The sequence below is a fragment of the Cyanistes caeruleus genome, chromosome 26 (genome assembly GCF_971803275.1).
Source record: "Cyanistes caeruleus chromosome 26, bCyaCae1.hap1.1, whole genome shotgun sequence".
NCBI lineage: Eukaryota > Metazoa > Chordata > Aves > Passeriformes > Paridae > Cyanistes > Cyanistes caeruleus.
The window spans coordinates 4,338,032-4,362,990 of NC_141726.1; the positions used below are offsets into that span (position 1 = coordinate 4,338,032).

The 24,959-nt window shown below is 59.4% G+C and overlaps 5 protein-coding genes across 11 annotated transcripts; 2 read left to right on the forward strand and 3 right to left on the reverse strand.

The window, feature by feature from the left end:
- Positions 1 to 38: 38 nt before the first annotated feature.
- LCK (LCK proto-oncogene, Src family tyrosine kinase) lies at positions 39 to 9,387 on the reverse strand. Its single transcript, XM_086863450.1, has 13 exons — positions 9,235 to 9,387; positions 5,088 to 5,194; positions 4,913 to 4,994; positions 4,740 to 4,830; positions 4,558 to 4,656; positions 4,336 to 4,439; positions 4,113 to 4,262; positions 3,169 to 3,321; positions 2,867 to 3,046; positions 2,391 to 2,467; positions 2,154 to 2,307; positions 1,699 to 1,830; positions 39 to 705 (listed from the first exon to the last, which is right to left on the reverse strand). The coding sequence occupies exons 2-13, from the start codon at positions 5,187 to 5,189 to the stop codon at positions 503 to 505; spliced, it is 1,527 nt and encodes a 508-aa protein (XP_086719576.1). The 5' UTR covers positions 5,190 to 5,194; positions 9,235 to 9,387; the 3' UTR covers positions 39 to 502.
- An 884-nt stretch (positions 9,388 to 10,271) lies between these two features.
- FAM167B (family with sequence similarity 167 member B) lies at positions 10,272 to 11,760 on the reverse strand. Its single transcript, XM_023940948.2, has 2 exons — positions 11,092 to 11,760; positions 10,272 to 10,787 (listed from the first exon to the last, which is right to left on the reverse strand). Exons 1-2 carry the CDS (start codon positions 11,380 to 11,382, stop codon positions 10,524 to 10,526), a joined length of 555 nt encoding a protein of 184 aa, XP_023796716.2. The 5' UTR covers positions 11,383 to 11,760; the 3' UTR covers positions 10,272 to 10,523.
- Positions 11,693 to 16,701, forward strand: LOC111938975 (myotubularin-related protein 9-like). Of its 6 annotated transcripts, none has more exons than XM_086863502.1 (13): positions 11,693 to 11,983; positions 12,423 to 12,502; positions 12,897 to 13,089; positions 13,265 to 13,324; positions 13,497 to 13,605; positions 14,166 to 14,291; positions 14,368 to 14,541; positions 15,013 to 15,230; positions 15,306 to 15,461; positions 15,554 to 15,695; positions 15,776 to 15,996; positions 16,098 to 16,249; positions 16,369 to 16,701. In XM_086863502.1, the coding sequence occupies exons 1-13, from the start codon at positions 11,742 to 11,744 to the stop codon at positions 16,530 to 16,532; spliced, it is 2,037 nt and encodes a 678-aa protein (XP_086719628.1). In that variant the 5' UTR covers positions 11,693 to 11,741; the 3' UTR covers positions 16,533 to 16,701. The 6 variants fall into 6 exon arrangements, with proteins under 6 accessions (XP_086719628.1, XP_086719630.1, XP_086719629.1 ...); XM_086863503.1 differs by lacking the exon at positions 11,693 to 11,983 and adding an exon at positions 12,233 to 12,267; XM_086863504.1 differs by lacking the exons at positions 11,693 to 11,983; positions 13,265 to 13,324 and adding an exon at positions 12,223 to 12,267.
- A 667-nt stretch (positions 16,702 to 17,368) lies between these two features.
- On the reverse strand, positions 17,369 to 22,904 carry EIF3I (eukaryotic translation initiation factor 3 subunit I). Its single transcript, XM_023941244.2, has 11 exons — positions 22,776 to 22,904; positions 22,476 to 22,568; positions 22,306 to 22,393; positions 21,185 to 21,250; positions 20,523 to 20,672; positions 20,016 to 20,143; positions 19,263 to 19,373; positions 18,879 to 18,968; positions 18,351 to 18,424; positions 18,064 to 18,156; positions 17,369 to 17,736 (listed from the first exon to the last, which is right to left on the reverse strand). The coding sequence occupies exons 1-11, from the start codon at positions 22,902 to 22,904 to the stop codon at positions 17,655 to 17,657; spliced, it is 1,104 nt and encodes a 367-aa protein (XP_023797012.1). The 3' UTR covers positions 17,369 to 17,654.
- TMEM234 (transmembrane protein 234) lies at positions 22,858 to 24,880 on the forward strand. Of its 2 annotated transcripts, none has more exons than XM_086863507.1 (5): positions 22,858 to 22,915; positions 23,471 to 23,622; positions 23,857 to 23,923; positions 24,072 to 24,164; positions 24,608 to 24,880. In XM_086863507.1, the coding sequence occupies exons 1-5, from the start codon at positions 22,903 to 22,905 to the stop codon at positions 24,667 to 24,669; spliced, it is 387 nt and encodes a 128-aa protein (XP_086719633.1). In that variant the 5' UTR covers positions 22,858 to 22,902; the 3' UTR covers positions 24,670 to 24,880. The 2 variants fall into 2 exon arrangements, with proteins under 2 accessions (XP_086719633.1, XP_023796714.2); XM_023940946.2 differs by having other exon boundaries at positions 22,873 to 22,905; positions 23,476 to 23,622.
- The last annotated feature ends 79 nt before the right edge of the window (positions 24,881 to 24,959 follow it).

Sequence of the window (24,959 nt, forward strand, 5' to 3'; positions counted from 1 at the left end):
CCGCGTACCCCATCCCATGGCAGCCTGGCCCTGCGAGGTCCCCGCCGCTGAAAAGGCCTTTATTTCCCCAAAATTGGTGTGGGACAGGTCCTGCAAACGCCGAGGGGGGAGAAGGAGCGTCCCACAGCCGAGGGGTGCAGTGGCCAGCGCTGCTGGGGGGCTCCTGCCATCACCGGGGGTGAAGGGGGCACGGCCAGAGCCGGGTGAGGCGACCCCAGAGCAGCTCCTGAGGGGCTGGAGCCTGGATCTGCCCCCTGGAAAACGCAGGGACGGCAGGGTGGGCACCCTCCGGGCACCAGCAGAGCCCCCTGTGCCATCCCCCAACTTCTGGGGGTCTGCTTTGGCCGTCCATCCCCTCCTGAAGGGGTGAAATCTGCTGCTCCCAAGCCTGGAGCGCTTCAAATCTTCCCAGGCAGAGTTCACCCCCAAGCCAGGGTGATGTCCATGGGGTCTGTGGGGACGTGGGGCACCTCCAGCACCCCAAAGCAGGGCTGTGAGGCCCTCAGGGCTGCTGCTGGTACTGGCCCTCGGTGGCAGTGAAGAAATCCTCCAGCACACTCTTCATGAACTCGAAGGTGGGACGCTCCTCGGGGCTCTCCTTCCAGCACTGCCTCATCAGCTCGTACAGCTCCGCGGGGCAGTTGTCCGGCTGCGGCATCCGGTACCCGCGCTCCAGGTTCTGGATCACCTCGGGGTTGGTCATCCCTGGAGGGCAACACGTTTGGGGCTCAGTTTGGGTCACCCCACAGGTGTGGGTGTCACCCTGGGGCTGGTCACCCCTGCTGGGACAGTGCCCTGGACTCAGTTTGGGTCATGGGAACCACCCCAGGGTTGGTCATTCCTGCCAGGACAATGCCCAGGACCCAATCTGGGTCATGGGAACCACCCCAGGGTTGGTCATTCCTGCCAGGACAATGCCCAGGACCCAATCTGGGTCATGGGAACCACCCCAGGGTTGGTCATTCCTGCCAGGACAATGCCCAGGACCCAATTTGGGTCACCCCCAGGTTTTAGGGACCAGCCTGGGGTTGGTCACCCCTGCCAGGACCCAATTTGGGTCACTCCCATGCCACTTGTGCCACCCTGGAGTTGGTCATTCCTGCCAGGACAATGCCCAGGACCCAATTTGGGTCACCCCCAGGTTTTAGGGACCAGCCTAGAGTTGGTGATTCCTGCCAGGACAATGCCCAGGACTCAGCTGGGGTCACCCCAGTGTTACAGAGACCACCCTGGGGTTGGTCACTCTTACCAGGATAACCCCTGTGGCACCCAATTTGTGCCACCCCCACCTGGCAGGGACCACCCTAGGCTTGATCTCTGCTAGGACAATTCCAAGGACCCAGTTTGGGTCACAGGGACCACCCCAGGGTTTGGCCACCCTTGCCAAGGACAACCCCCAGGACCCAGTTTGGGTCACAGGGACCACCTCAGGGTTTGTCCACCCTTGCCAAGAACAACCCCCAGGACCCAGTTTGGCTCCCAGGTACCACCCCACCTTCCCAAACCCACGCGGGGGGATCTCCCATCCCCTCCCACCTCCTTCAACCCCTCCCCAGGTGTTTTGGGGACCGTGCCCGGTGCAGCCACGCGGGGCAGGGATGGAGGGCAGGGAGCCAGGCTGGCAGCAGTGTGCGTGCAGCACTGCATGCACACACACTCGTGGGCGTGCCAGCTCCGCAGCTGCCCGAAAATCCTGACCTGGATACGGGATCCGGCCGTAGGTGACGATCTCGGTGAGCAGGATCCCGAAGGACCACACGTCCGACTTGATGGTGAACGTCCCGTAGTTGATGGCTTCGGGTGCTGTCCACTTAATGGGGAATTTCGCCCCTGGAAAGCGGCGCGAGGGGAGGGGATAAAGCCCTGAGCTTTATTCCATGAGCTGGAATCAGCCCGCTGGGTTTAATCCGATGTGACAAAGCCCAGGCAGGCTCTGTCGCTGCTTGGGGACGAGCTGGGTTTGGTGGCTGAGCCCCCTGACCCCAAAGCTGGAGCCCCACATCCCCCTGCAGCTGCGGGGAGATGGAAAAGGGGAAAAACATCCTTGCACGCCCTGCTCCCCTCTCCTGCAGCTCCCCAGAGACACAGGCTGGCTGGGGGTCTCTTCCCCGGTGTCCCCAAGCTCTGTCACCCCCGGGCTGGGCTGGACTCACCCTCCCGAGCCGTGTACTCGTTATCCTCGATGAGCCGGGCCAGCCCAAAATCGGCAATTTTACAGCACAAAGTGTCCGAGACGAGGATGTTGGCGGCCCTCAGGTCCCTGTGGATGTAATTCTTGGCCTCGATGAAGGCCATGCCTTCAGCAATCTGCAATTATTAACGAATGGCAGTGGTTAATTAACAGCTCCAGTCCTCCCAGTTCCATCCCCATTTTCCTGCTCCCCCCTCACCTGCGCTGCCATGTCCAGCAGTTTGTTGATGCTGAGCTTGACTCCTTCCGAGGTCTTGAGGAAATCCACGAGGCTGCCTGTGATGAAAGCAGCAATTCTCAGCTCCTGGGGGCCGTGGGGGGTCACAAGGGCACTGTCCCCCCCCCCCAAAAAAAACTCAGGGAATGTGGGCAGGAGAACACAGAAAGTCCTTTTTCCCCAAGCTGGAGATGGGAGAGAACAAAGGCTGGAGGCAAAGGAATCTCTAAATTTAACAGATTTCCTCATTGCCAATCTCATTTTTACTGGTTTTGGGGAGTCACATCCTTGGAGGGGGTTAAGGAATGACCGGCACAGCGCTCTGGACCACTTTAGGTGGGGATTTTCCACAGCTTGGACTCTATCCTAAAGATCTTTTCCAGCCTTAAAATTCCAGAGCTCTGTGGGCCCATCCACAGGGATGTGCCAGCCCCTGGAGCCGTGCTGGGTGGCCTCACCCTTCTCCATGAACTCGGTGATGATGTAGATGGGCTCCTTGGTGACCACAGCGTAGAGTCGCACCAGCCGCGGGTGCTGCAGCTTCTTCATCAGGTTGGCCTCGGCCAGGAAGGCACTGGGGGACATGCTGCCAGCCTTCAGGCTCTTCACTGCCACCTTCGTGTGCCCGTTGTAGAAACCTTGGGGGAAAAACAGGGAAAAACAGGATCCAGACACCGGGCAGGTGACAGCAGCGGTGCCAAGGAGGGCGGCTGGAGGATCCTGCTGCTCGCTCTGGAGCCCCGGCTTCGCCCTGACTCACCCATCCAGACCTCTCCGAACTGCCCCGCTCCCAGCTTCTCCACCAGCTTCAGTGACTCCCGCGGCACCTCCCACTCGTCCTGCCACCACGGCTTCTGCGGCTTCTGCGTCCGGCAGGGCTTGCCCAGGCGGCAGCAGAGCCCGTCAGAGCTGCCTGGGCCGGGGGAGGCAGAGCTGGGCCAGCGTGGGGCACCCAGCACGAGCCGTGGCTTGGCTGGGACACTGGGAGCATCCCGTCCCGTCCCATCCCATCCCATCCCATCCCATCCCGTCCCGTCCCGTCCCGTCCCGTCCCGTCCCATCCCATCCCATCCCATCCCATCCCATCGCATGGATCCCATGGATCCCATGGATCCCATCCCATCCCATCCCATCCCGTCCCATGGATCCCATCCCATCCCAGTTCCCATCCCATCCCATCCCATCCCATCCCAGTTCCCATCCCATCCCATCCCATGGATCCCATCCCATCCCATCCTGTTCCATTCTTTCCTGTTCCATTCCCATCCCGTCCTGTTCCACCCCATCCAATTCTCTCCCATTTCTGTTTCATCTTGTCCCATATTGTCCTGCCCCATCCCATCCTGTCCTTATCCCATCCCATTCAATCATGTCCCATCCCACTCCCATTCCAGCCTGCCACATTCTTATCCCATCCCATCTAGCCTCACCCCATCCGATTCTGCCCCATTCCCGTTTCATCTTGTCCTGTGACACCCTGCCCCATTCCATCCTGTCCCATCCCATGGATCCCATCCCATCCTGTGGATCCCATCCTGTGGATCCCATCCCATCCTGTGGATCCCATCCTGTGGATCCCATCCCATCCTGTGGATCCCATCCTGTGGATCCCATCCCGTGGATCCCATCCCGTGGATCCCATCCCGTGGATCCCATCCCATCCCATCCCATCCCATCCCATCCCAACCCATCCCATTCCCGCACGTGTGTAGTGCTGCACCAGCTCCCTGAGGCTGCCGAAGGGCGCGCGGGGGGAGATGTAGAAGCCGCCGCTGTCCAGGTTCCGGATCTTGTAGTGCTTCACCGTCTCTCCCTGGCTCTCGTCCAGGTCCCGCACGGACAGCGAGTACGAGCCTGGGGACAGGGACACCCGTGGGACCCTGGCCCCTCCTGCACCCCCAGAGCCCGAGGGAGCTGCGGGCGGCACCTTTGGAAGTCTCGCTCTCCCGGATGAGGAAGGAGCCGTGGGTGTTTCCCGAGGCCAGGAGCTGCCGCTCGGCGTCCTTGCGGCTCATGTTCTTGAAGAACCACCTGGGGGCACGGGGCGGGGTCAGGCCTGGGGGGGACCCGGCCTTTGGGGTTTTGTGGGATGCTCCAGGCTCCTTTCCGGATCTGGGATCCCACCGGGACACGGCTGCTCCCTACTCACGGCTCAGGCTCCAGGCTGTTCACGAAGGCCACGAAGTTGTGGGGGATCAGCCCCTCCTGGCCCGTGGTGAGCGACTGCGCCTTCCACCACTCCCCGTTCCTACAAGGACACAGCGCAGTGAGACCCCCCCAGACCCTGCCCAGACCCCCGGGGCTGCAGGGACACCACTGGAATTCGCTCACTGTTCCAGGACACGGAGCCTCTCCCCCTTCCGCAGCCCCAGGTCCCCGTCGTGCTTGGGCTCGTAGTCGTACAGGGCCACCACCAGCTTATCTGGGGGGACAGGCAGAGGGACAAGGTGGCAGTGACCGGTTTGGGGGTGTCACAGCCACCCCACGCCACAGCTGGGCCTCACCTTGCATGGGGGAGCACGGAGGTGACGAGGGCTCGTAGGACACCAAAGGGTCTCGAACCTCAGAGCCGTTGCGGGTCAGCCTCTGCCAGGGGACAGGACCCCATGAGCCTGTGGGATTTGGCCACCTCTGGGGCTGTTTGGCCACCGGGGTTGGGGTCTGTCACCTCCTCCTCACCTGGCGCTTGCTGTCAGGCTCAATGGGGTAATTGCAGTGCTCGCAAATGTCGATGTTCTCGATCCAGTCCTCGTCATAGTCCGAGCTGCAGCAGCAGCCCATGGTGGCTGTGGGGGACAAAGGGGACACGGGGAGCCTTGGCACCCCCATCCCTGCCTCTCCTCTTGCTCCAGCGCATCTCCATCCATCCATCCATCCATCATCCATCCATCCATCCATCATCCATCCATCATCCATCCATCATCCATCCATCCATCATCCATCCATCCATCATCCATCCATCATCCATCCATCATCCATCCATCCATCCATCCATCATCCATCCATCATCCATCCATCATCCATCCATCCATCCATCATCCATCCATCCATCCATCCATCATCCATCCATCATCCATCATCCATCCATCCATCCATCCATCCATCCATCCATCCATCCATCATCCATCATCCATCCATCCATCCATCCATCCATCCATCCATCCATCCATCATCCATCCATCATCCATCCATCATCCATCCATCCATCCATCATCCATCCATCCATCATCCATCCATCATCCATCATCCATCCATCCATCCATCCATCATCCATCCATCCATCATCCATCCATCCATCCATCATCCATCCATCCATCCATCCATCATCCATCCATCATCCATCATCCATCCATCCATCCATCCATCCATCCATCATCCATCATCCATCCATCCATCCATCCATCCATCATCCATCCATCATCCATCCATCCATCCATCCATCCATCCATCCATCCATCATCCATCCATCATCCATCCATCCATCCATCATCCATCCATCATCCATCATCCATCCATCCATCATCCATCCATCCATCCATCATCCATCCATCCATCATCCATCCATCCATCCATCCATCCATCCATCCATCCATCATCCATCCATCCATCCATCCATCCATCATCCATCCATCATCCATCATCCATCATCCATCCATCATCCATCATCCATCATCCATCATCCATCCATCATCCATCCATCCATCAACCATCATCCATCATCCACCTTCCCACACCACCTGGCCCATCCCAGCTCCTCAGCTGAACTGGGGACATTCCCTGACTCTGTCACCAGCTTTCATTTTCTCCTCGTTTATCCTGCCTTCATTAATTAAAACCACTGAAGGCAATTCATCCCCAGCCTGAGGCTCCTGTGTCCCTGGCACTGTGCACGGTGCCAGCTCCTCCCACCGTGCAGCTCTGGGGCTGATCCCTCTGCTCTCCCTGCAGATAACAACCTCATCATTAATACCCCATCAGCAATTAATAAACTCCCTCAGCTCGGCTTTAACGAGCTTTTGGCTGGACAAGCACTCCCTGATCCTAAAAGCAGCTTCTGGGCTCACAGCTGGATGTGGGGACTTCCAAATTCCTCTCCCTACGAATTCCCATCCTCTCCCCACATTCAGCCCCCGTTCTGCTGCATCAGGGATGTTCCTAAACCCCCATCCCTGCAACACCCAGGGCCCCCAAAACCCAGCCAGGGTCACACCTGTGTCCCTGTCACCACGGAGGGCAGAGCTCTGTCACCTCTGTCTTTCCTGAGAACGCTGAGCGTGGCACAAACCCGGGAGCGGCGCGTGGGCCGCGGAAAAAGCTCTTCCGCAGAATCCCACGTGCCCACGGGGCCGGAATTCATCTCCAGCCCCCCCTCCCCAGGCTCAGCTCCAGCGGCTCTTTAGGGGCCCAGGTGTGGTTTCCTCAGGGCTCGGGGGGGTTTTGTCACCGCGAGGCAGCCCAGGTGTGTCACCCCCACAGCCAAACCTCGCTGTGCCAGCTCTGACGTGGCAGCCAGGCCAAGCTCCGGCTCTGGCTGGGCTGAAAGATGCTTTCCTGGGATGCTGGTGTTGGGTTTTCCTTGTTTTCCTGTCTGGGAGCCTGAGTTTTCACCAGCATGCTCCAAAATCCAGTTTTTCCCACCGTGCCGAGGGGACACAGCAGCGGGGGCTTCGTTTGAGCCTTGCAGGGCATCTTTAGGGAGGGTTTGGGGTTTCCAGGGAGGGTTTGGGGTCTCCAAGGAAAGTTTGGGGTCTCCAAGGGGGGTTTGGGGTCTCCAAGGAGAGTTTGGGGTCCCCAGGGAGGGTTTGGGGTCTCCAAGGAAAGTTTGGGGTCCCCAGGGGGGTTTGGGGTCCCCAGGGAGGGTTTGGGGTCCCCAGGGAGGGTTTGGGGTCTCCAAGGAAAGTTTGGGGTCTCCAAGGGGGGTTTGGGGTCTCCAAGTAGGGTTTGGGGTCCCCAGAGAGGGTTTGGGGTCCCCAGGGAAGGTTTAGGGTCTCCAGGGAGGGTTTGGGGTCTCCAGGGAGAGTTTGGGGTCCCCAGAGAGGGTTTGGGGTCTCCAAGGAGGGTTTGGGGTCCCCAGGGAGGGTTTGGGGTCTCCAAGGAGGGTTTGGGGTCCCCAGGGAGGGTTTGGGGTCTTCAGGGAGGGTTTGGGGTCCCCAGAGAGGGTTTGGGGTCTCCAAGGAGGGTTTGGGGTCCCCAGGGAGGGTTTGGGGTCTTCAGGGAGGGTTTGGGGTCTCCAGGGTGCTGCCAGCTCCCAGTGCCAGTCCAAGCCCCCCAGCCTGCTCTTCCAGGTTTGATTCTCTAGACCAGGATCCACCTCCCTCAGCTCCAGAGGTGGCAGGGACACCAGGACTGTCCCCACAGTGGCCAGAGGAGCAGGTGATGGGTGATTTTGGCCAGGAGGACGCTCAGGAGTGAGGTCCCCATGCCCTGCAACACTGCTCTGGGGACTCAAAACTCACCCTGGTGCCTTCAGCTCCTGGTGACACCCATTTGGGGACACCTTTTGGCACCCAGAAAGGGGTTTGGCCACACTGCAGGAAGGGTGACAGCATTCAAACACAGATTTTCTTTTGCTGACTCTTTCCTTGTAACTACCAGCACCATCAAGACCTTTCAGCTGGTAGGCAGGAGAGTAAAAAAATCCAAAATTCGTCAACATTTTCAGGGCCTTTCTGAGCAGGACCCAGCTCAAGCCAAGCTTTTATGTGTCCACATTCATTGGCCAGAGCAAAGGGACAGCTGAGAAATCCCAAATCCATCCCTGACCCCACGGAGGAGCTCCTCAAACACCTCCAGCAGAGGTGAGAGGTGCCGGGAGATGTTTTTTCCTCCCGGGGTGAGAGGGAGGTGCTGCTATTCTTTTTTTTCTCACAGCCCCAAGCCACAGTGTAATTTCCACCGAGCAGCAGCCGTTCCACCTGCGCCAGGGCCACGCAGGAGGGAGAAAAAAAAAAAGGGGGCGTTTGAAGTCGGTTTGTTTTATTTTTTGGTGGCTGCATCTGTGCAACCGAAGTTCTTTGTGCAAAGGGGCCTGGCAGGGAGGGGTGTGCAGTGTGAGCGTGTTCAGGTGTGCACGGCTGTCCTCGCCAGGTGTGTCCCCCTCTCCCTGTTGGGGTTTTTTTTTCCCCCTCTGGGTTTGGACCCCCCTGTCCTGTGCTGTCCCTTCCGCCCACGTGGCCCTGGCCAGGTCCTGTTGGTTTGTCACCAGTGTGGGCAGGCGTGAGGAAAATCAAATCTGAAATGAAATCTGGGCTGACCCCGCGCCTGGTGCTCTGCCAGGGTCACCTGTGTGTCCTTGAGCCAGCTGTGAGCCAGCTGTGAGCCAGCTGTGAGCCAGCTGTGAGCCCTCTGCACGGCCACAGCCTGGCAGGGGCAGCAGGGACCGTGTCCCCAAGGCTGCCACTGCAGCAGGGAGGTGTTTGCGCTGAGCCAGCACCAAAAATGTGAATTTCTGAGCGCCTGAACCCCCCAAACTGGGCAGCAACCCTGAGGGACCAGCACCGAGCTGCTGCCACAGCCCTGGGGCCAAAACCGCTGCGTTGTGCTGGAAATGGGGGCTGGGGAGAGCTGGCACCCCTGGCAGGACCCCCAGGCGGGCAGGGGACATTGGGACAGCGCCTTTCCCCCACCTGGGAGGCCCCAGAGGGATGAAGGGCCCAGCCTGGCTCTCCCCCATCCTCACCCAGGCTCTCAAGCCGCCAAGAACGAGCCCGAACCCGCATTTCCACCCCTGCGAGGGGCACTGGGAGAGCTCAGCTCAGCCCCCAGCCCCCCCAGCTCCTCCCCAAAATCCCAGCTGGACGCGCAGACCCCTTCCCCCGGCTCTCACCTGTTGGCAGCGAGGTGAGCACCGGCTGCTCTCAGAGTCCCATGTCCCGCTGGGGTCACGTCCTCGCCATCCCCCGGGAGCCGTGGGGTGCGGAGAGGAACCCCCCGAGCCCGGGTGGGACCTTTTGGGGTGCGGAGAGGAGCCCCCCGATCCCTGTGGGGTGCACAGAGGAGCCCCCCGAGTTCGGGTGGGACCTTTTGGGGTGCACAGAAGAGCCCCCCGATCCCTGTGGGGTGCACAGAGGAGCCCCCCGAGCCCGGCTGGGACCTTTTGGGGTGCACAGAGGAGCCCCCCGAGCCCGGCTGTGCCGCCGCCCGCTGCTGCTCTCCCCGCCTTGCCCCGGTTTCCTGCCTCATGAGCAAACTCAAGAGGAGCCCGTTCTCAGCTCGCTGCCGACCGCAAGAGCGAGTGACAAACCCTGATGGCTTCCTGCCATCCCCGGGTCCCCCCACGGCGAGGGGATGCTGAGACCCTCAGATGGGCAGGGCGTTGTCACCTGCTGCCAGCCCCCCTGGGTCCCCTGCGCTGGCGGTGCCCTGCTCCGTGCCGAGCTCTGCCTCTCGCACCCCCAAATCCCCGCTGGCACCCCGGGCACCCTCCGTGCACCCTCAGCCTCCTCCCTGTGCCCCAAGCTCCCCTGTGGGACACATCCTGCAGCTCCAGCACGGCTGGCACCGCCGTGCCACCGCCGCGGGGACAAGGGCTGCAGCTGAGGGGACACAAGGGACACGTCGTGCCCCTGGCAGCGCTGCTTTGGAGAGCTCGGAGCAGCCCCAGCAGCATTGTGCTGGCTTTTTTGATCGAGTGAGAAGCCACAGGCACAGGCAGGAAGCCCAGAGGTGTCGGGAGGGGGGGTTTTGGCAGCTTGAGGGGCACATTCGGGCTCTCCTCGCGTCCTGGGAGGGAGAAACAGCCCCAAAATGATCCCTGGCTCACCCCACAGCTTCCCTGATACTGCTTGTGCACAGGCTTCTGTCAAAGTCACATCCCCGAGTGGCACCTGGAGCTGTCACCCTCCCAAAAAAAGGCCAGGAGACACATCTGGAACAGTTTATTCTGGAAGGAAAAACCATCAGCTCTCACCCTCACCTCCTTTTATTCCTCCTCAAAGAGCTGCTCCCCACATTCCCCACCGGGCTTGACCCCCCCGCCCCAAACACCCGGTGTCCCCTGGCGGTGGTGACACTTCCGTGGCAGCCGTGGCATCGCCCCGAGTGCTGAGAGATTTGGGGAGGGATCTCTGAGCCCCAAAACCCCCTGGAGGCTCCCCCGCAGGCTCCGGGGGCGGCTCAGCAGAGGGAGAAGCGCCGGGAGTTGATGTTCATGCGGGTGACGCCGATGTGCTTGAGCGGGGTGGAGAGCAGGAAGGCGGCCTTGGGGGGGATGGTGCAGAGCAGATCCGAGTCTTCCTCGCAGCCCTCGAGGCCGAAGGTGGCGTCGTCCAGCATCTCCTTGTGCTGGTGGCAGGCCTGCTCCACCTTCAGCCGGTGCAGCCGCGCCCGCAGCCGCATCAGCTGCTGCGCCAGCCGCTGGTCCAGAGCCTGCATCTCCCTCTGGGGGCAGGAGGGAACGGCGATGGAGCGGGATCGGCTGCCAGGGCACGGGCACAGCGCGGGGACAGCTCGGCTTGTGCCGTCTGTGCCACCCCCGGAGCGGCAGGAGGGGGTGACAAGGCCACGACCCCCGCCGCTGCTGTGCGGGGTCAGGGGCAGGGCTGGGGCACCGCGGAGCCAAGAAAAATCTTGGAAAAACCCGTGCACAACCAGCAAGGAGGACAGAGGAGCGTCCTGACCTTGCCGTGTCCGGTCAGCTCGGGCACGGTGACCCCATCCCGGTCCTGGTTCCCGTCCTACTCACCAGCTCCGTCCTGAGCCACTCCACAGCCGCCTCCATGGTGGCAAAGCCACAAACGCCACCGTCCTGCTGCTCCTTGGGCTGCCCGGGGCTCTGCTCTGTCCCCCGGCTGCCCCCGGGGGTCCGAGCCCCCCAGCGCTGCCCCCTCACCCGAGCTTCCCACTCCAGGTACGAGGGTCTGCGGGTCTGCAGCTTCAGCTTGGCCGTCAGCGCCTTCACGCTGTCCAGGTTCTCCTCCTCCCAGGTGGGCTCCTCCTCGCCCAATTCCTTGAATTTCAGCTGCCTGAAGGCCATGGTGGGACAAAACAGAGCCCCCCCAAAACGCCCCGAAGATCTCGGCTCCCTCAACACCTCCCCCCGGGGAAATGAAGCCCCCACCCTGAGCACGACCACCCACCCACTCCCTGCCCCAGCTGCAGCCGGCTCCCGGCTATTTATCCACCCCTCGAGGACAAGTCCGATGGGCAGGAATTTCCTTATCCAGACGAGTGCAAAGGAATTTTTTTGGCTCGTTGTGTTTGGGTGTTTTTTTTTGTTTTGTTTTTTTGTTTTGTTTGGGTTTTTTTCCTTTTCTTTTTTAACATCATTGTCTCCGCCCGCGAGGAAACTCCTCGTTCCCGGACGGAGCCTTCACTGGGCACGGAGGAGCGGGAATGATTTATCCCCGGGCTCAGCAGCTCCCCGGCCCCTTGGGGGGGTCCGAAAAAGCTCAAGGAAGGAAAAAGAAACGGGGGATGCCCACCGGGGGCAGCCGGGGTCCCGCACCCGGACGGGACCTTAAGGTGGAACCGCGTCTGGATCTGTCCTGGGCCACCTCCTCCTTGCCCGAAGGGACCCGGAGGCAGCGGAGGAGGCTCAGGGGTCTCACCCGCGTCCCCCGGCTCTCACCTGCCCCGTGGGTGCCCATTCCTGTCCCCCCCAGCTCTCCCAGAGTAGCCCCCAAATTCTCCGCGTGCTCCCCCTGCGTTGCTCCCGGCTCCCGCTGTCCCCTCTCGTGTCCCTTCCCACGGTCCCCCCGTGTCCCCTCGCTGTCGCGCCGCACTCAGTGACCCTCCCACCCCCAGCCCCAGCCCGGGCATGGCCGCGTCCCCCCGGACCGGGCCACCTTAAACCCGACATCCGCCGGCCGGGCCGGGCTGTGCGGGGACATCGCCGCCGCCTCCCCGCTTCCACCCCGAGGTCCCCGAACTCCCCCTCCCGCACCCCCCGATCCCCGCCCTCGCACCCCCGACTCCTCCGCTGCCACCCCGGGGTCCCCTCCTTGCACCCCCGGACTCCCAGTGCCCCAAGGTTCCCTGCTGGCACCCCAAAAGTCCCCTCCTTATGGCCAGCAGGTCCCCGCCGGCTCTCGGAGGTCGCCTGCTTGCACCCCGCTTGTCCCCCGCGGTCCCCACCTGGCACCCAGCCCGAGCAGGTAAGCAGAGAGGTGGCGGGGGCAGGAGCACCGCCACCCTCCTCCTCCTCCTCCAGCCCCTGGTGTGGCTTTGGGGACAGCAGAGCAGCCGGCTCGTGTCGGGGCAGGTAGCGGGGTACAGCCCCACGGCGGCAGGGAAGGACCGGGAGCCGCTCCCTGCAATCCCATTCCCCCAAAAAAAATCCCCTCCAGCCAGCTCAGCCCCCCGTGCCTCAGTTTCCCGGCTGGTGGAGGGAATGTCGCGCTCCCGCGTGCTGGAGGTGACAATGTCAACACGGGGAGGGGGGGACAGCCCGCAGGGCGCCGCGTGACGCGCAGGGAAGGGGTTTCCAGGCGGGCCGAGAGCTGCAGGATTTCCCCTTTCTCCCTCTCCTCCCTCCCCCGCGCCGGGCAGAGGCAGCGCCCATGGAGTTCTCGGAGCTGATCAAGACGGCGACAGTGGAGAACGTGCTGCTGTCGCGACCGGGGCTGCCGGCGGTCAGGGGCACCCTGTGCATCACCAGCCACCACCTGCTGCTCTCCTCCAGCCCCCGCGGCGACCTGGAGCTCTGGCTGCTCATCCGCAACGTGGACGCCGTGGAGAAAAGGTGGGGCTGTCCCCAAGGGTTGTCCCCGCCAGCCGTGTCACCCCTGGCCGAGCCGGAGGGATCCCCCGCTCCCTGTCCCGGTGGGCACCCCGCGCTGCCCCGCCCAGCCCCGGCCTTCCTCTTCCTCCCGGCCCGCGCTCGGCAGCAGCGGGCATTGCCCTCCTCTCCTCCTCAGAGTGCACAATTTAGGCTGGTACCAGCCCCCCCGGACCGGCGGCTCCCTGCGGGACACCAGGTTTGGATTTTTTTGGCTCTCTTGCCTCTGCCACCCGCCCGCCTTGGCCCATCCCGGCTGCGGTGGCACACGAGAGCCTCGAGTCCGGCACAGCCGCGGGGGGAGAGGGCAGCTCGGTGCTGTGTCCCCGTGTGTCCCCGTGTGTCCCCCAGCCCTCACCCCCCTCCCGCAGGGTCTCCGGCTCCTCCGGCACCATCACGCTGCGCTGCAAGGACCTGCAGGTGCTGCAGCTGGAGATCCCGGGCATGGAGGAGTGTCTGAACATCGCCAGCTCCATCGAGGTGAGCCCCGGCCGGCGAGCAAAGGGTGGCAAAGCGCTGCGGTGTTTGCTCCGGGCCTGGCATCAGCTGGGTAAACACGGAGCTCCGGCGGGGCAGGAACACGGCGCTGGGACACGGGGATGGGGACACGGGGCTGGGGACACGGGGATGGGGACACGGGGATGGGGACACGGGGATGGCACTCGGGGATGGCACACGGGGCTGGGACACGGGGATGGCACTCGGGGCTGGCACTTGGGGATGGCACTCGGGGATGGCACTCGGGGCTGGGACACGAGGCTGGGACACGGGGATGGCACACGGGGCTGGGACACGGGGATGGCACTCGGGGATGGGACACGGGGCTGGGGACACGGGGATGGGACTCGGGGCTGGCACACGGGGCTGGGACACGGGGATGGCACTCGGGGATGGCACACGGGGCTGGGACTCGGGGCTGGGACGCGGGGATGGCACTCGGGGCTGGCACACGGGGATGGCACTCGGGGCTGGCACTCGGGGACATCGCCAGCGCTCCGCTGCGGTGTCCCTGAGCAGCTCCGGCCGTGTCCCCGCCGCAGGCGCTCTCCTCGGTGGACTCGGTGATGATGATGTACCCGTTCTTCTATCGCCCCCCGGGCCTGCGGCTCCAGCAGGGCTGGCACCAGTGTCCCCCCGAGCGATACTTCCAGCAGGTCGCCTCTCAGGTGAGCCCGGCCGGGAGGGACCCACTGCCTTCCCCGCGCCGTGCCGGGCTGGCCGCTGATGTCGCCTGTCCCCCAGACGAGCCAGTGGCGGCTGAGCACCGTGAACCGGGACTTCAGCGCCTGCCCCTCGTACCCTCCCGCCGTGATGGTGCCGGCGGCCGTGGGCGATGATATCGTGGCCAAGGCAGCGGCGTTCCGGCAGGGCGGGCGCTTCCCCGTGCTCAGCTACTTCCACCCCAAAAACGGCACCGTGAGTCCGGCCCGGCCCTCGCAACCGCGGGGGAAGGGGGCTGGGAGCCCCCCGTGCCGCTGCCCCTGGGCCCTAGGAGGGATTCCAGAATCTCAGAACTGGCTTGGAAGGGATCTTGGAGATCATCCCATTCCACTCCTGACACTTCCACTGTCCCGGGTTGTTCCAAGCCCTGTCCAATCTGCTCTTGGGCACTGCCAGGGATCCAGGGGCAGCCACAGCTTCTCTGGGAATTCCATTCCAGCCCCTCCCCACCCTCCCAGGGAACAATTCCTTCCCAATATCCCATCCATCCCTGTCCTCTGGCAGTGGGAAGCCATTCCCTGTGTCCTGTCCTTCCATCTCTCTCATCCCAAGTCTCTCTACAGCTCTCCTGGAGCCCCTTCAGGCTCCGTGAGGCTCTCTAAGGTCACCCTGGAGCCTTCCCTCTCCAGGCTGGACATTCCCAGCTGCTCCCACCGTCTCCTCCAGGCCCTGCTCCGCAGCAGCCAGCCCCTGACGGGGCCCAACCGCCGGCGGTGCCGCGAGGATGAGAAGCTCTTGGGGACAATCCTGGATGAGGGCGAGCGAGGTTTCATCATCGACACGCGCTCGGCACAGGCGGCCAAGCAGGCCCGGATGAGCGGCGGCGGCACCGAGCCCAAATCCTCGTACCCGCAGTGGAGGAGGCTCCACCGAGCCCTGGACAGGTGAGGGCTGGGTGCTGAAGGTGTGAGGTGGGGACAGCCCCAGCGAGCCCCCCACACCTCCGTCCCGTCTCGCAGAGGCCGCCCGCTGCAGGAGAGCTTCATCAGGCTGGTGGAGGCGTGCGCTGGGCAGGGCATGGACCGCTGGCTGGGCCGGCTGGAGAGCAGCCGCTGGCTCGGCCACGTCAAGGCCGCCCTGAGCACGGCCTGCCTGGCTGCTCAGTGCCTGGACAGGTAAGGGGGGCTGCACCTCGCCCACCTTTCCCCTTTCCCGAGCCCCCAGTGTGGCCCAAAGCACGGACTGAGCCCTGGAATCGCCGCGGCAGGGAGGGCTGCAAGGTGCTGGTGCACGGAGCGGAGGGGACAGACACGACGCTGCTGGTGACGGCGCTGGCCCAGCTCATCCTGGACCCGTCCTGCCGCAGCCTGGAGGGGTTCCAGGGGCTGCTGGAGCGGGAATGGATCCAGGTGAGAGCCGCTTTTGAGGAGGGTGGGGATCCCAGCCTGGCTGGGTGCCCTCACCCCGTATCCCCGTGGGGGTCCCGCAGGCCGGGCACCCCTTCCAGCTGCGCTGCGCCCGCTCTGCCTCCTCCCACGGCCGAGGGAAGCAGGAGGCTCCGCTTTTCCTCCTCTTCCTCGACTGCGTGTGGCAGCTGAGCCGCCAGTTCCCCTTCTCCCTGGAATTTGGGGAGCAGCTGCTCCTCACGCTCTTCGACAACGCCTACGCCTCCTCCTACGGCACCTTCCTGTGCAACAACGAGAAGGAGAGGTCGGTGTGGGGCACTGCCAGGGTCAAACCCCTCCTGGTCACGGCTCAGGTGACACCAAACCCTGCTGGGGACTGAAATGTGTCCTGCCTGTCCCCCCCAGGAGCCTGTGTAAGGTGAAGGAAAGCACACACTCGCTCTGGGCCTGGCTGAACCAGCCCGAGGAGAGGCAGAAGTACCTGAACCCTCTCTACTCACACAACCCCCTGGTGATCTGGCCCTCTGTGGAGCCCCAGAGCATCCAGCTCTGGCAGGGTGAGCAGGATCCCCCCAAAATCCACCCTCAGCTCCCAGCTGGGCTGGCTCAGGGCAAGCTGCTCTGCCTTTCCCCCTCTGACAGGGCTGAAATAACACCCAGCCCCTTCCTCTCCCAGGTTTATTCCTTCGTTGGATCCGTCCTTCCCAGCACCTGGATGAGGCCTGGGCGGAGATCCGGAGGTTGGTGGAGGGAAACAACTCCTCCACCAAGGAGAGCACAGGGAAAAGGCTGAGCCAGAGCTTCCCTGACCCCACTGCAGGGACACGGAACGGGAGGTGAAGCGTGGCCAGCTGGGTCCCCATGGGATTTGGGATAAGCTGGATCTTCCCATGGGAAGGGCTGTGCTGGACACAGACCCCATGGACAGCTCTGGCAGAGGGCACAGACCCCCTTTCCCAGCCTTTAGCCGCCCAGCCCAAGCTCTTTGCAGTAAATCTCTCTCCGAGCCCTTGCCTGTGTCCCACTCTTCCATCGGGAAGCTGCTCCTTCCCACTGGGAACTCAGCAGTGCCTGCAGATGGCTCTGGAGCCAAAGGGCAGGAGATCACACAAAAATCCCAGGAGATGACACAAAAAACCCCAACAGGACACACCAAACCAACACCCTCCCACAAAACTGCAAAGGCTGCAGCCTCAGTGTCGTGCCAGCGGCTCCGAGCCGGGAGCCAGCCTGGGAATTCTGCCCTTGGGCCCAGTTTTGAGGAAGGAAAGAGGAAAGAAAAAAAACACCCTGTGGAGAGACAAGAGGGTGGGTGGGTGAGGATCTGCAGCAGGAGCTCCTAGGGCAGGAAATAACTGTTCCATGATGAAAGCTGGCTCGGGGTCAGCAGATAAACAAAGCAGCGGGGCCGGGCGTGTGCGTGGCAGCTGGAAAACAATTCCTGGCTGCTGCACTTCCAGCCTTTTCACACTTCAGGGCTGGGCCTGAGGCTGTGGAGCCTCTCTGGGAAGGAGTTCATGGATGGGCAGAGGTCCTGGAAGGAGCAGCGCTGCTCCATGGGTGTGGAACAAAGCACTGACAGCAGAGCTGGGAAAACAAAGTCCTTGGGTTAACTTTGGTCCAGATAGGGAAAAAAAAAAAATAACTAAAAAAAACCACCACAGAGGTGCTTTTCCTTGTGTTTAGAAAAGAGTTCTATTTATTTCCTGGTTTTTTCCCTTCCCCTGATTTATAAATATGCCCAGCAGGCAGGCAGCCAACCCAGTTCCCTTCGCTCTTCTTCCAGTAAAAGCCATTCCTGCCCTTCGGAGCTGCTCAAGTTCCCACTCCCCAACTTCCCACAGCCCCCAAAACCACTGCCAAGAATAACTCCAGGCCTTTCCAACAGTCCTGGTGGAGCCCATGGACTGGGAAAGGGGTTGGAGAAGGGAAAAGAAGAGGAGAGGAGAGGGAAATTCTCCTTCAGGCTTCAAACTCGAACTCGAAGTACTGGGGATCGAAGTAATGGATGCGGACGTAGCCATCCTCACCCCCGCTGCTGTAGCTGCAGGGAGGAAAGGGAAAGTCAGGGAAAGTCAGGGAAAGTCAGGGAAAGTCAGGGAAAGTCAGGAATGCTGCTGGGAGCAAAGAATGGGAAGTCTGGCCTCACCACCCCCTCCTGAAACTGATACAGGAATCACAAAGGGGAAAAAAAAAGATCATTGATGTGGCCAAAGTGTGGGGCAGGGTGTGAGTGAAGCCCTCCAAATGGGAGAATTCAGGTGCTGGTTCCATTCCCACCAGAGAAATCCCGTCAGTCTGGTCACACCCCAATTAAAAAGCGGGATTGGGTGGACTGGGGACACTGCAGGATCCCCAGGGAGCCTCTCACCTCTTCCCATCAGGGTGGAAGGCGACGCTGTTGATGGGCCCAAAGTGCCCCTTGACTCTGCCAAACTCCTCCTCAAAAGCCAAGTGGAAGAACCTGGTAGGAGGAAGATTTCAATTGTCACAAGCCCAGAAGGGACAAAACCATGGAAATCCTAAAAAAAAACAAAACTAAAGGGCTTCTCCAGCACTGCCAACTTGCCAAAAGAAAGGAAGAAAGGGAAATGCAATCCTTGGGAATGTCAGGAGTGCTCTGGGGAGGATTTGGCCCTGAGAAGAGAAAGGACCAACCTGGCCTCGAATTTGCCAATCCTGGTGGAGGTCGTGGTCACATCCATGGCTTCCTGCCCTCCACCCAGCACCACCTGCAGGGAAGAGAAACCAGGGAAATCACAAGCCTTCAGTGCTTCCCACTGGGATTTTGGGAATCCTGGAATCACCGAGGTTGGAAAAGACCGCCAAGATCAAACCCAACATTGATCCCCACCTCAAAACCAGTTTAGAGCAGGGAGGGACAGGTCCAGAGGTTCCCTGGACAGCTCCAAGGGTGGGGACTACCTCCAGCACTTCCCACTAATCCCACAAATCCATCAATCCTCAGAGGAATTCCCAGAGTCCTCAGAGGAATTCCCAGAGTCCTCAGAGGAATTCCCACCTCCCTGACACATTTGACCAGAGGACACAAAAATTTTGTTCCCGGTGCCAGACCTAGCAAAATTCCCCAGGCTCATTCCAGAGTCCTGGTTTTAGGCTGGACTGGCAGCACTCCCAAGGCAGGAATCCCAGGATTAGTGACACCCTGAGGAAACTCATCCTTACGTGGTCAAAAATGGGGGAAAGGGCAGCAGAATTCACCGGCCGCTCCGTCCGGAACGTCTTCAGGTGCTCCAGGGATGTGCAGTCAAAGAGCTACACAAAAAGGAGAAATTCATCTATTAATTCACACAGCTCCAGCTGCTGGGCCTTACCTGGATGGATGTTCCCTCTCCAAGTTCAAATCCCAAAAAATATCGCCCCAAAAAGTGAAATTTTTTGCCTTCCAGAGGTGGCAAACTGCAAATGTTCTACTGAAATCCCAAATTATTCCGTTTTCAGTGCCTGGCTGTTCATTCAGCACCTCGCCTTTCTCACTGAACATTCCCAAGGAGCAAAACCCTCCCTCTGAGCAGAGATCCTGCCAGGAAATCTCCAGGAAAAGCTCACCTTGGCTGTGTTATCCTTGGAAGCAGTGATGAACATGGTCATGTCCCGGGAGGTCTGGATGTCGTTGATTTGCTTGGTGTGCTCCTTGATATTGGACAGCTGCTCCCCTGACTGGAGGGGAAAAGACAATTTCAGGGAGCTGGGAAGTGATTTCCTCACTCAAAACAACCTGGGAGAGCATGGAATAGAATCCTGGAATGCCTTGGGTTGGAAGGGAATTTAGGAATGGATTCAGCTCCACATCCCTGCACTGAGGTGTCACTTCCAGCTTTGCTTGGGGAGCCTCATATTTTAACAGGGAAGAGGAGATTCCAGGGAGCTGGGAAGTGATTTCCGCACTCAAAACAACCTGGGAGAGCATGGAATAGAATCCTGGAATGCCTTGGGTTGGAAGGGAATTTAGGAATGGATTCAGTTTCACGTCCCTGCTCTGGATCACTCCCAGCCTCGCTCAGGGGAGCCTTGAATTTTAACAGGAGAGAGGAAGAGGAGTTTTCAGGGAGCTGGGAAGTGATTTCCTCATTCAAAACAACCTGGGAGAGCATGGAATAGAATCCTGGAACCCTTTGGGTTGGAAGGGAATTTAGAGATGGATTCAGTTCCATGTCTCTGTGCTGTGTCACCCCCAGCCTCGCTCAGGGGAGCCTCACATTTTAATTACCCTTTGCTGAAGCTGCTGTTTGGAGCCCCACGTCCCACATTCCAGCCCTGATCCCACTGGGAATGCTGCTCCAGCCTCCCCCAGGCCCTGACCTTGGCACTGAACTGGTTGAGCTCCCCGTTCTCATGGCCAGCGATGATGAACTCCCCGAGGGGGCCCCACACGGCGCTGGTGATCTTGGAGTCGCTGCAGGGAATCTTCATGTAGGGCTCGTTGTTCTCTGTGGGAAGGAGGAATCAGACAATCCCACAGGGACTGGATCCAGCATTTATCCTTTGATGTCCCGTGCTCAGCTTGGCTTTGGGCTTTTCCAGCATTTCCAGGGTGGATTCCTTTGTAATTTTTATTTATGGAGCTCAGATTTCTGAGCTCCATAATAAGGGATAACAAGGGGGGAAATTGTGCTGATGTGATCACCCCCAACCACTTCCAGCCACTTAACAAAGTGATTTTTTTAGGGAATCATCTCTGTTCCATCCCTGGAAGCATTCCAGCAATTTGGGATAGGGGAAGGAATCCCTGCCCATGGAAAGGGGTGGGATTTCAGGCTGCCCCCAGACTGTTCTGGGATTGTGAAATGCGTGCCAGGAGATCCTCACCGATCTGGCTGGGGTCCCGCAGGTCGAAGAAGCTGACGAAGCACTGGTATCCCATCTGCTTATCCGTGGAGAACATGATGATGTTCCCTCCAAAGTCGAAGCCACACGTCCTCACGGCTGAGCTGGTCTTCACCAGGGCCAGCTGCTTCCCTGGGAGCAGGACAGGCCTCAGGGATGGGTGGGAAAAGAGGGAAAGGAGGGGAGATGATGGCAGGGACGGTGGGAGGGGCTGGTGACCCACTCAGGAATCACTGGAGGCTCTTCCAGCTTTTCTCATGGAATGGTTTGGGTTGGAAGGGACTTAAAGCTCACCCAGCCCTGGGCAGGGTCACTTCCCACTATCCCAGGTGGCTCCAGCCTGGCCTGGGACACTTCCAGGGATGAGGCAGCTGCAGATTCTCCAGGAATTTCTTCCCAGCCCCACCCAGGGAGGAATTCCTTCCCAACACCGACTCATTCCTGCAGTTCAAAGCCATTCCCTGTGTCCTCCACCCCCTGTTCCCAGTCCCTCTCCAGCTCTCCTGGAGCCCCTTCAGGCCCTGCTGGGGGCTCTGAGCTCTCCCTGGAGCTTCTCCTCTCAGGATTCTCCCAGCCTGGGATGTACCCCAGGCTCAGGAGGCGTCACAGCCGTGTCCCCATGGGGAATTTGGGAATGGCCTCACCTGTCTCACAGTCCCAGAGCCGACAGCTGTTGTCTGCAGAGCCGGTGAGGACGTGCCTGGTGTCCCCTGGGCCATCAGTTAGGGAATCTCAGCCCCAAATTCCCCAGGATGGGAATCTCAGCCCCAAATTCCCCAGCCCCAAATTCCCCTGGCTGGGAATCTCAGCCCCAAATTCCCCAGGCTGGGAACCTCAGCCCCAAATTCCCCTGTTTGGGAATCTCAGCCCCAAATTCCCCTGACTGGGAACCTCAGCCCCAAATTCCCCAGGTTGGGAATCTCAGCCCCAAATTCCCCAGCCCCAAATTCCCCAGGCTGGGAATTTCAGAGAATGTTTCTGCACCAGATTAAAAAGGTATTTTTAAAACCCCTTTTAAATTAAAAAAAATTAATATAAATATTATATGCTGTTATAGGCAATAAATGTATTTGATATAATTTATATTTTAGTTGTATGTTTAGATATAAACATAAATAAAAATATAATTAAATTATGTATATTTATATATAATCACGTAAGATATAAATTATAAATTTTATGAATAGATTTTAGATAACATATTAACAATATAATAAATACTATAATAATTAATATATAATATAATGTAATGTAACATTTAATATTATTAATATTATAAAATAATAATATAATATAATATAATATAATATTAAAATATAATATAATATAATATTAAAATATAATATAATTAATATTAAAATATAATAAAATATTTAATAATTTAAATTTTAATTTAAAAGGGCAAAATCTATCCCAGGAAAGGCAACACAGAGCCCAGCTATTCCCATTGGCAAATCCCACGGTTTTCCAATGAAATTTGAAATAAAAGGCTCAGTTTTGTGCATTTAAACAACTCTGCCACGCTCCTGTCCCTGCTGCCCGTGGAAAAATCTTCCCAAATATCCAGCACAGGGCACAACAAATCCAAATATTCCTTGGGATGTTATCCCAAATATCGGCAAGGCAGGAAAAACAGCCAAAAGATGGGGAAAGAAGAGGCAGCAGAAGAGTTAAATGCTCTTTTTTGGGGGGAAAATGAGGAGGAATCACCGGGAATCAGACATTAAAATATGGAATTAATGCGGATTTTGGCATTAAAGGATACAGTCGGCATCCACACACCACACAGCTCCCGTGTGCCCATTGTAGGTTCCCAACCTCTCCCCATTCACCGAATACCAAACATTGACAATCTACGGAGAGAAAAAATGATTAAAATTAACGATCGGCGCGTTAATTAGGTCGCGTTAATTAGCGGAGCTGGGGAACACTCACGGGATCCTTGGCCACGGTGAAGAGCAGGTCTCCCTCGCGGTTGTATTTGATCTGAGTGATGGAGCGCTCATGGCCCTGCAGCAGGATCGGCTTCTGCAATTAATGATTAAATAATTAATGAGTGAGGGCAGGAAAAGGGGGGTAAGGCCGGGGGGCGAGCGGGACCCCCGGTGCGGGATCCTGGGGTGGCAAACCCGCCTCCCCACGCCCAGGAGCCGCGGAGCGGGGGTGTGGAGCCGCTAAATCATCGGTGGCGACCACAAATCGCGGCCGCCGCGCCTGTGGCGACCCCGCTCTCACCATGGCGGCCACGCTGAGGCGTGAGGGCGGCACTTCCGGGTTGGCGGCGGCGCGGCGGAAATGCGTCACTGTTTCCACGGCAACGGAACGGACTTCCGGGTAAACCAGGAAGTGCGGCGGCGTTGCCATGGTGACCGTGGGTGAGGGGAGAGTGATGGCGGCGGGGAGGATTTGTTTGGGAAGGGGGGGAAACGTGGCTGAGGGGCTCTGAGGGGGTGTGGGGGAGGTTGTGGGGAGGGGTCGGGCTCTTCTGGGAGGGATGGGAGCATGGAGTGGTTTGGCTTGGGAAAGAAGTTAGGGATGATCCAGTCCCGTGGGCAGGGACACCGGCAGCACCCCGGGCTGCTCCAAGATCCATCCAGGTGGCGCTGGACACTTCCCGGTGTTCCGGGGGTGATCCCGGTGTTCCGGGGGTGATCCCGGTGTCCCCGGGGGTGATCCCGGTGTTCCGGGGGGTGATCCCAGTGTTCCGGGGGTGATGCCAGTGTCCCCGGGGCTGATCCCGGTGTTCCGGGGGTGATGCCAGTGTCCCCGGGGCTGATGCCGGTGTTCTGGGTGGTGATGCCAGTGTTCCCGGGGGGTGATCCCGGTGTTCTGAGATGTTCCCGGGGAGTGATCCCGGTGTTCCCAGTGCTGATCCCGGTGTTCCCGGGGCTGACCCCGGCCTCCGTGGCGCTGACCCCGGTGTCCCGCAGGGCAGGCGGTGGCTCTGGGGCTGGTGGCCACGCTCTGGGGTGGCACCGGCCCGTTCCTCAGGTCGGCAGCGGCAGGCACCGAGCGGCTGCGGGGCCGGGGCCGCCTGCGGCAGCTCCTGGCCGAGCTGCGCTTCCTCAGCCTCAGCCCCAAGGTGAGCCCCTGCCATTCCCTGGGATCCTTCCTGCAGCTTCAATATCCACAATCCCTCATCCTCGGGCTGTTTATTCCCGGTGCTCTGCTCCTCCCGTGCAGAACTGAGACCTTTTCCTGTCATTCCCCCCCTCCTTTGGCTGGGATGAGCTCAGGGATGGGCACTGGGATCCCCCAATGCCCCATTTGGGGTGCCAGGGTGGGGAGCTCAGAACAGCTCTGTGTTCTCCTGCAGTACCTGCTGCCCTTCCTGCTCAACCAGGCTGGATCCCTCCTCTTCTACCTCACCTTGGCCTCCACAGGTCAGTTCCTGCTGCTTTTTTTTGGGGTGGTTTTATGAGGTTTTGGCAGGATTGGTGCCATGGGTCGGTGACTCGGCCAAACACCAAGCAGCTCCCTTGGAATAATTACAAATAAACTGAATTTCTCCACTTGAAACTTGCATTTCAGACCTGTCCCTGGCAGTCCCACTCTGCAACTCCCTGGCTTTGATTGTGACGTTGGTGACTGGGAAAATCCTGGGAGAGGACATTGGTGGGACAAGTGAGTCCCACTTCAAGCATTTCCTCAAGAAATCACCTTTTATTTGATTGAGGTTTTGTTTTGATTTGATTTATAATGTGGAGGCTCTGAAGACACCAAACACCCCACAAGGCTTGAACTAGGGCACAGCAGCTTTGGCTGCAGGACCTGAAAGGGAATTAAAACAGATTTTTGGGCAGGGCTGGTGAACTTAAAGCCAGAAGTGGCTGTTTTAAGCTAAAAAAATTTATAGGCTTGAGCTTTTCTCTCAGGGGATATTTAGCCAGGAGAGAAACACTGAATAAAATGCCCACCATGGAAAAGGAGCGGCCCAAAAGCCCCCAGATGTCAACCTGCCCTGCTCAGGAAAAAACAGGACATTGGAAAGTTTAAAACTCCAGGAAAAACAGCTGGAGGTTGTTGTTTGAGCCAGATTCCCAGTTTATCCCTGTTAATTCCCACAGGAGCTGTGGCAGGAATGCTGCTCACCATCCTGGGAGTCTCCCTGTGCCTGGCTGGGTCCTGAGGGAGCAGCAGAACCTGACCCAAGGCACCTCCCCTCATGGCTCACCTGGGATGTCCTTTTGGGATGGCAAAATCCATGGATCCCTGAGCTCCAGGGTGCAAGGACAGGCAATTCCGTGCCTTAAGGGATTTTTGGTGGCTGTTTCATGGTTAAATTTGTCCTGTTCAGCACTTGGAGGGATAATAGATGGTCAATAAATCTTCCAGTGTGACCTCCTGGCACTGATGGGTTTTTGATTATCCCAAACTCTTCCAACCATCTCAAAACCCTTCAACCAGCCCCTCACTGAG